Consider the following 9875-nt stretch of genomic DNA (forward strand, 5'->3'; position numbering starts at 1 on the left):
CTACGCATCCTATCAAAAAGTGATTGATAAACAATTTGTGGATCTTTTTCAATTGGACAGTTTTTGTGTACTTATCTTTTACCGTGTTTTGCACAGTTTGGCCGAAAAATGTAATTTTTGGTTTTTTCATTATTTTGTATGCTGTCAAAATTTGAATTTTGGATTTTTCAAGAAAATTCAAAAAGTTGTTATAATAGTCTTGGAGGCATTCAAAAAGCAACGTTTTTCTACTCTTTACTTTTTTCATATCGTGCGTTGTTTGGCTTAAAATGTTCATTTCAGTGTGTTTTTTGGAATTTTGTGAACGCTATAACTCTGGTAATTTTGGATTTTTTGCAAAAAGTCATGAGGATAAATTGTTCGACTTTTTGAATGCTATGAATAACCGCACAGAGCATTTTTTAATTTTGAAAAAGTAGTCTCAAAAATATTCAAAATGTGCCCACTTTTTGAATTTTTATCCAAAATGGCTGGCTAACGGACTTGACCTTTAGTTTATGACACTTAACGAATGTACCAAAGGCCAATCTAATAGATTAATTTTTTTCAAAAGTTATCGAGTTCACAGGCAGACATACATACAGATAGATACATTTGTAAAAACCTGTTTTTCGGATTCAGGGGGTCTCAAAACGTGAACATTTAACCAAAACGGGGGGGGGGGGGGGCAAATTTTACACAAATCTAATAGCTTCTCTGATGAGAATGTAAAAACTGTGGGTTTCGTAAGGAGAGTTAATTTTCTTATAAACTGAGAGAAATCAACAATATTTACCGTCGAGAGATGAAATAAAAAAATTAATGGCCACCCTGAAAGCACTCCGATGAAAGAAAATGGTAAATAATATTTTTCAAAACGTTAACCAGTTGCTAATATTTCAGAAACTAAACAGAGTTTCAAAGGTTTTTAAAGATTTAAAAATATTTCATGAAGGCTTGTATACAATATTTCAATAGTGATCAACTCCCTACTAGGTCTAATTTTTTCTGATTTTAGGTGAACCCGATTATAAAATGAAGTGCATCGGGTTCTGGAAGGAGAATCTAAAATCCTATTTGATTACTTACGACGAGCTGGATCCGTACAGCAAATATCGATGCTGGGTTTACCAGAGAGCAGATTTAAACAGAGTCCTTATGTCCCAAGCTATCGGACCTTTTTGTGATATTAAACAGGATGTTACGAGTTTTAATTACACAGAGGGAGCTGCAGTTTCCCTAATGATGGAAGTAAGTTTATCGCCATTCAGAATATTAATTTTTCAAGGAAAGACCTGAAACACGATTAAATCTAATATTTTTTTCATCTTTTTACAGGAATACGAACGTGAAAGAGATCAGTGTCCAATGCATTTCGATGATGGGAGTAATCCTTGGGTTCACACTGAAAACTACATCAAAATCTTCCACTTTGGAAGCTCTGATGCCTCTAGATTTTCACCAATTCTTCCACCATTCGTCATCTTGATTGCTTTCTTAGGGAAAGTAGGATAAGAACTAATTTAAGTTTAGGTGAAACTATTTCACGATTTTCATTCAAGGAGATTCTTACAATGGATTCCGAAGAAAATTAACCGTCCGAGATTATGTCTCATCGATTTATCCGTCCGTTTAAATCTAAGTTTTTATGTGAACGTTAATTACAAGGAAATCTCAGATTTGATTATGTCGTGTGACATATAATTTTTGTATAGGGTTTTAAAACCACAATAATCAAATCAGAAGGGTTAAGAAATTTTTTAGAGAATGTTTTCATTTTTGGTTGGAGCTCTAATATTATAAGAGATTTCAAGTGTGTGTCATCTAGTGCCTTTTGATACTAATTTTACGAAAGATTCTATCTGTATATTTGCTTTTAGAATATGAAAAAAAAGCAAAGAAAAATTTCAAATTGTTTTTTTTGTGTAATGTGCCTTACTGCCATTTTGATATATTTGACACTCAATTCTCTGCCTGCACGGTATTCGCATCGATAGTTGTATTTAGAAATGCAGATTTTAAGAAATGACGAAACCAAGATTTGATAAAACTATACGTTGAATTTAAAGATTTTAAATCATACAATTAATTATGACGCTTTTACAAAGGGATTCGAGAATTTGTCAATTATGAAATTGTTACCAATGACAATCAGAAAAACAGTTAATTTTGCATATTCAATGTTTTATATGCACTGAGCTTACGTACAAATTTTAAGACAGGAAAATAGATTGATTACTTTTATACAAAACAAGTTAGAATTATATTGTGTAAAGATTGTTTTATAGAAAACTATTAACAATGTTATATTAAGAGATTTTTATTTTATTTTTACACTTTTCCAGCGAGTATAAAATATAAATTGAAAATAAATGTGGATCAAAAAGAAACATTTTGTGATAATCTGATTTCATAATTTTAAGAAAGGCCGTGGCTACGTGTACAGAAATTTTGATGCAAATAGCTGCATTTTTTCTGTACGATTAGCGGGATCTGGAAAAACAGGCTATTTGTACTGAAATTTCAGTACAAATATCTGCACTTTTTCGGTACGTGCACTCTCCTTGTAAAATAATTGATTTTTGTAGTCTTCAAAGTCGCGAGACGGTTGGATATTTCCTCAGGTATATTTTTCAAAAAAGTGAAGGTCATTCCTGAAGTAAATTTCAACGAGGAATTCAATGGTGACCTTCATTTTGACCCTGGAGTTGACCTTCATAGTTTTTTTGAAGGTCAACTTAGTTTTTTTTTTAATGGAAACCCCCTTTTTTACATCTGCAATCGATAGAGCGGAAAATTCTACGTTCAGGTACGTACCCAACTCATAGGTCAATTGTAACGTTCAAGGTTAGTTAGAGATTATTTGATATTAACAAAGTTTTCCAAGAGGTCAGTGCAATTCCTGAAGTAAATTTCAACGAGAAATTCATTGGTGAGCTCTGTATTGATCTTGGTGATGATCTTCAAGGTTTTTTAAAAGGTTTTTTCCAAGCAGTTTATCTTTACGTTTAGCGTTACCCAGGAACAACGACGTGGACGTAGTGAATTCTGTTCTGATTAGCGTGAGTCCTTTTGCCTCTCACGTTTCGGGGTGCTTGATTAGCGTGAGTTCCCTTGCCTCTCACGCTTCAGTGAAGATGTTCGAACTGAAAACCTTGAGCTTCTTGACAAAAAGCTATGCGATTGTAAAAATGAGTTACAGCATTCCGAATCATCTCTATTAATCAAAGTAGGCTGTTACAGAATCCGATTCTGCAATTCGTCTAAGCTTTGCGGTTGCGCTGAGTATACTTTGCTCCTTAAATAACCCCAAAGAAAATAGTCGAGGGCGTCAGATCAGGAGATCTAGCAGGCCACTCGATTTCACCCCTTCTTCCAATGCATCTTTGAGGGAAGTAAGTATCCAAATATGCTCGAACCTCCCTACTGTAATGAGCCGCTGCTCCGTCCTGCTGGAACCAAATATTTTGAAAATTATCGCCTGTAATTCAAGATACCGGTCCAAACATTAATCTTTTGTTGATATTGTGTGTGACTCTCCAACATCAAATTAGGATTTGTGTCGGATCAATATCTACAATTTTGCCTGTTAACTTCACCTTTTAAAGTGAAAGATTCATCTGAAAATACTGTATTGTACAAGAAAAGAGGATCTCTATCAATTCTGTCCATCATAATTTCACAAAATTCAAACCGACGGTCAGGATCGTCTTCATTGAGCTCTTGTACCAGATAAACTTTGTAAGGATTGAAATTAATGCTTTTTAAAATAGTTCGCGCTGTCTCCGTCACGCTCATCACTAGCTCGACGTAAACTAAGGTGTGGGTTTTCAATAAATGCTTGGGCTATGTCCATCTGCATCTCCTTAGATCCTGCAGATTTTGGCCGATCAGTTCCCTGAATGTCCTTGATAGAGCCATGATTTATAAAGCGCCTTACAGTTCTTTCAATTGTTGATTTTGAGACAAGATTTAACTCTTCTCCATTACGAAAAGTGCGATTAAAAAGCAAACGAACTTGATCATAAGATCGAACTCGATCTCCCCAACCACGCATCATTAATAAAGATGCCCTCTCTCGTTCCGAAAGTTTAGCTTGCGCCATAATAATCTTTTAGCGAAATATAGTAAGTATGTACTCGTAATACGTAAATTTAGTTTTGATTTTGTAATATTCTTATGGAAAAACGGTATAGGACTGTATAACTCTTCGGGGAGGAACAGAACTCTCATCAGAACACCTGGAACTTTTAATGAAAAATTTCCTCATGATTTTAAAATATTCAAAACGCTCTAACTAAGATCAATACAGAGCTCACCAATGAATTTCTCGTTGAAATTTACTTCAGGAATTACACTGACCTCTTGAAAACCTTTGTTAATTTCAAATAAGCTCTAACTGACCTTGACCGTTACAATTGACCTATGACTTGGGTACGTACCTGAACGTAGAATTTTCCGCTCTATCAATTGCAGATGTAAAAAAGGAGGTTTTGTATTTAAAAAAAAACAAAGTTGACCTTCAAAAAGCCATGAAGGTCAACTTCAATGTCAAAATGAAGGTCACCATTGAATTTCTCGTTGAAATATAAAAAAACTATAAACTTTCAAAAATATAAATGCTAATTTAACAATTATTACATTAAATCAGTATTTGTAGACGTAGAATGATATATTATTTAAAACTGGAAGCATTTCAAGATTTAAAAATTGGAAGTGAAAGCATTAAACTTTCAAGTCTTGAAAAATATTATCTAAATCATTAAAAATGCAAACACAATCGGGATTCAAACGTCGATTATGAAATTATTTATCTTGTTTTAATTAATCTTCTAAAATTAAACAATTTTTAATTGGTTACGCTCAAAGTTACCAAATTAACTTATTTTTAATAATTTAAAATATAAGACTTTAAATTTTGAATTGATTAAAGGAAATTTTTTTATGATTTTACGTTGAAGTTTAATCAATGTCAATATCTGGCTACAAATGATTGTATTATATAATCATTCGACATATATAATTATTAATTCTACCAAATAAATAAATTAGAACATCAAATTTGTCCATTGCAAGTTCAACGAAGCAATCTTAAAATTTTAAACATTTGTTTTTAATGGAATCAAGGCTGTAGCCGCGGGTGAGAGGGGAGGGGGCCCTCCCCCTCGGAAAGTCTCAAAACATGTACATAATATAGATAAACGTATGAGATACAATAATTTTGGTAATTGTTATCGCCAATTTCTGTGAGATAATTTACATTACTGAATTAAAGAGAAATAAATTTATCTGATCATCGTTATCTTAATGATACAATATTATATTGCCACCTTGAATGCTTATGCTCATTAAACTTTAAAAGAGGGGATATTCGTACGTATATATACTTTTAATCTATGAAAGGTAATCTTTCTACCGATTTCACATTGAATCTGACGAACCTCTATTCCAAATATGAGTGCACAAATTGGGGTTTCTGATGTACTCTTGATCATTTGCACCTTATGCAAATTGGCTTTCGGTAAGTCAAATTATTTATTGTTTTCACCAAATAATGCTATTTTCAGTTTTAATAAAATTTGGAAATTTTGATTCCGCTTCGAAAAATTTTGAATTTAGCTACGAATATTTAATGGAAATGTGGTAATCCAAGTGATGAGATTAGAACCCTATAAATAAAAGAAAATATATCATGTTTTATACTTTTATACAAATAATTATACGCTTCTACAAGTGCTTTTGCAAAAACTCAATCAATTTCTATTATTCAATCCAATTTCCTGTTTTAACTGAAAATTTCAGTTAAAACTTGGCCATGGCGGACATTGTATTTTCGACTAGGAGAGCGAAGCTATTTTCTTTAACGGACTACCTCCCCCCCACTCCAATTTTTACGAAACACAGAGTGATTTAAATAACAAAGGGTTGTTTATTAGCAAAAAGTTAATAAAACTTAATTGCTTTTTTGAAGGAAATGGGGAGAGGTAGACATTATGGTCTGTTACATTGTTTTTTACGAGGGTTGGTGAAAAATGTTCTAACAATACACCGAGATGGGTTCGCACTTCTAAGTAGTGTGGGGATTTTGATAGCATCACTACAACGATATTAAAATATATAAATATAAACGAAGATCTTAATTTGATCATTATAATTACGCTAGCAACGACCTACTAAAAAATAACACCCTTTCTTCTTGGCAGGAATCCACCTGGAAACCACTTTCGCATTACTTTACGGGGTGTCGTTTTCTTCACTGTCGAAGTGCCTGCTGGTTTTTTGTTTTCTGCCGCTTTCTCTGCTTTCTACTCCGGTTGCTGTATGGTCTATTCAGGTCCTCCCTCCTCTCCAGCGCAGCCCTAGCAGACCGAGTGCACGGAAAGAATACACTACCGAGTATCCTTATAGTATCCAAACAGTACCCCTTCCGTAGCATGCAACAAAAACTCTAAAAACAGCAAGATCAAGCTGGTAGAATGCTGCATCTTTCCAGACACATTTATCGATGAGCAGGTTCTTCCGACATCCGGCTACGCCTTTCTTTGAGCCTCGTTGTTCATACATTTCTTGCCACACAGGTTCAATTGCCCGAACAATCCTATCATTTAGGATAGCTGTGAAAATCTTATAAAGTGTGTTCAGACAAGTTATTGGCCTGTAAATCTTCGCGTCAGCTAAGTTACCTATTTTCGGTAGGAGTATTGTGCGCTTTTCCACCAACCACTCTGGAATCGGCTCTTTCGACTCTAAATATGAGGTGAAAAAACGGGCCAAATGCTGATGAGTTGAAGAAAACTTCTTCCACCAGAAGGTTTTGATACAATCTGGTCCTGGTGTGGAATAGTTCTTCATCCCTCTTAATACTTTTTTCACCTCCTCGGTAGTGATGGATGGGCATTCTTTATCAGGTGTTGTGAGGGCATCACATAGCTCCTTAAAGTTATTTATATTTTCTGAGTCTTCGTCCAGTCTATGCTGCAATTCGTAGACTTCTCTCCAAAATACTTCGACCTCCTCTGGTTTGGGTTGGTGTTCGACAGTAACTGGAGGGTCTTGGAAGAGTCGAGATGGGTCAGAGAGAAACTGTTGATTTTTCTGACCCACCTCTCCCTCCGCTCTAGAGTTCTCTTAGCGTCAGATAGTATCCGTTTTCTCTCAACAATATGCTGCCTGATAGTCAGCAGCTTTGACTTGTTAAGTGTGTGATAACGGGTCCGGAGTTCGCGCGTGAACTTTCGAATCTTGGCGGTGAAATTCCTGCCAGATGTGATGTAGTCAATCACACCCTGAATGCGGGACGCGTACTCTCTTGTCCAGCCTATCTTTATGGCAAGTTGATGCATTCGTCTATTGGTCTTATGATCAAACGTTGGTTTTGTTTACGGTTCGCATCGGCCAAAGCTCTCGCTGCATTATACACACAATAATTGATAGCCCAGAGGCAGATTCTCCGGAAAAATGTCCACGAAGCTCGTCATCCATTTCAGCCAGATATTTAGGCTTGAGAGAAACCTTGGTGTTGATGTTTCTCCAGGTCGTAAAGCATCGCTCTTCCTCTATTGGATGCCTGCCCGCGGTTGGTCTTAGTGTCGCCTCTCTTTCGTTGTTAACGGCTTGTTCTAGCTGCGGTAGAGTAGGCGTTCCGCTTACAGAGACCCTTTTTCGGAGTAGTACAGCATGGTTTCGAAGGCGTTTCTGCGAAAAGTGCGATAGCTCCGGGTGTTTCTCGCACCACAGAGCATGCAGCCGTGCCATGCAACCCCGTTCAGAGGCCACACTCACATCGTAGCACTCGAGCAAGTCGTGATTCAGTCGCTCCGTCCACCCTAAGGTCGCTAGATCCCGCCGATCGATCGCATTGAATCCATTTTCATTGGCTCCCCCAGCTCTAGAACTTATTACACAACTTACTACAACTGTATTTGGTGTTGTTATTGTTGTTCCCACGAGAAGCTAGGGAAAGGTGTTCGTCCATCCTTGTAGAGCCCCGCATGCAAGGATAAGGCTGCGTACTATGAGAGGTCGACCGGTATCCCAGAGTCACCGTTCTAGACACCTCACCCAGGTGCTATTCAGCTTTCGGCACGGTTTTCACACCTCCGTTCTGGGTTTAATTCCTTCGCGACCACCCCTGGAAAATTGTCCGCGACTGCCTATTTATTTTTGTAACCATATTCAGCAGAAACCCTTGCTACACGCTACACACACACACACACACACACACAACTCTGCTCGTGTTAGCCTTGCGGCTAACTCCTCACTTAGCTCCACAAAAGCTTGCAGAGTTCTCTTGAAGGCCTTTTTCATCAGGTTCACTTCGACCCCCTGGCGGACCGAAGGAACCGTAAGGAGCCTCTACAAAGTACCCGTAAATAAGGATCCTCTAGGGAAGGATGCGACAAACCATGTGTCTAATACGGATTGGTCGAGCTGAGTTCACTAGAGACTTCCGGTCCGGTTAGGTGGGGGTAGTGGGAGGCAGCTGTCCGTCGGTGCAGTGTGTAAATATATGTGTATGACACAACCTTGAATTCAGTCTGAGCAAAGATGAGGTTAAAAGTACGATCGTGCTTAGGGAGTCTGACGTTACTTCCTGTCCACATTTCACGGGTCTATGGAGGGGGACCATTGGCGCATCCTTCCCTAGAGGATCCTTACGCGTAAAGACCCCACTGGGTCCTCATTCGTTTCCTTTTTAAAAAACTCAAAGTAACAGCAAGATAAACTTTTAAAATATTGAAATTCGGATTCTACGTTAAATTCTCTATCAGAAACTCACGGATTAATCGCTATACTTTTTATTGCAGCGTTAAAAATTTTTAAAAATGTCATTAACTTCTGCTGGAGGTGACTTCAAGTGCATCCATAATAGCTCAAATAGTATGTTGTGCGCAAAGTTTAAAAATAAAATTTTATCTCGCTCCCCCTCTGCTCTTCTATCTCCTTTGCTGATGTGCCCGCTTAAACGATTCGTCTGTTTATTAGCCGATGGTTTACAGACTCCTAATGTTGAAAGACTTCCACTGTGGACAGACTCCCACTGTGGGAGTCTGTTACATGGAATAGAGGAGATTTAAACCGATACTTTTACGTGATATTTTTAACACATTTACCGTATAGCAGTCAACAGTCGTTATACGTCTTATATTGTACTTTTTACCGTTGCAAAAAAACTATTGCGATTATTCCGTGACCTTCTATAGGGAATTTCAACGTAGAATCCGAACTTCAACAATTTAAAAGTTTATATCGCTATTTTTTCGAGGTTTTTACAAAGGAACCGAATAGGGACCCTATGGGGTCTTTACGGGTACTTTGTAGAGGCTCCATTCGGTTCCTTCGGTCCGCCAGGGTATGTATCCAAAATTAAGGTATATCATTAAAGTTTAACAATTAAAATACAAGATTGTAATAAAGTTATAAAGACATCAATATCAATATGATTAGATTAGTATTTTGTTTCTTTTCCATCATTCTGTTGCAAAAAATTAATAAACAAAGTTTTTTTTAAATTTTCGACATTACGATCTATAATATTTAGTCAAGAGATTCAATCTTCTAAATCATGGTTAAGAATATAAAGTTACGTGATTTCATAAAAGATTTGAGAAAATTGTATATTATCTCGTTTTACAGTAGAGTCACGCTATAAAAGTTTGCGATCTAGAGGACAAGGTTTTTCAGCCAGTCGCAAAAATTTTCGCAGGACATTTGCTTAAGTTCGCTTTCAGTTACTCAGTGCTTAAGTTATGAGGAAGAGTTTATTTTTCGAAGCGAAATATAAGCTTTTAGCCGAAGTGAAATCAGGTGGATCAAAATAGTATGTTACAGAATTTATTCTTTAACCGGAAATTTTGCAGATATTTAAAACAAAAATCTATCCAAGTTCGATTTTA

The 9875-nt window shown here is 36.6% G+C and overlaps 1 protein-coding gene across 1 annotated transcript in view; it reads left to right on the top strand.

Moving 5' to 3' along the window:
• The window catches only part of LOC117176941, a 12006-nt gene extending 10163 nt beyond the window's left edge, over nucleotides 1–1843 (top strand). The window contains exons 8-9 of the mRNA XM_033367345.1: nucleotides 998–1230; nucleotides 1318–1843. Coding sequence (XP_033223236.1) covers nucleotides 998–1230; nucleotides 1318–1494 — 410 coding nt within the window. The 3' untranslated portion in view covers nucleotides 1495–1843. The remainder of the gene's footprint in view (nucleotides 1–997; nucleotides 1231–1317) is intronic.
• Nucleotides 1844–9875: the final 8032 nt, after the last annotated feature.

The sequence above is a fragment of the Belonocnema kinseyi genome, chromosome 7 (assembly GCF_010883055.1).
Source record: "Belonocnema kinseyi isolate 2016_QV_RU_SX_M_011 chromosome 7, B_treatae_v1, whole genome shotgun sequence".
NCBI lineage: Eukaryota > Metazoa > Arthropoda > Insecta > Hymenoptera > Cynipidae > Belonocnema > Belonocnema kinseyi.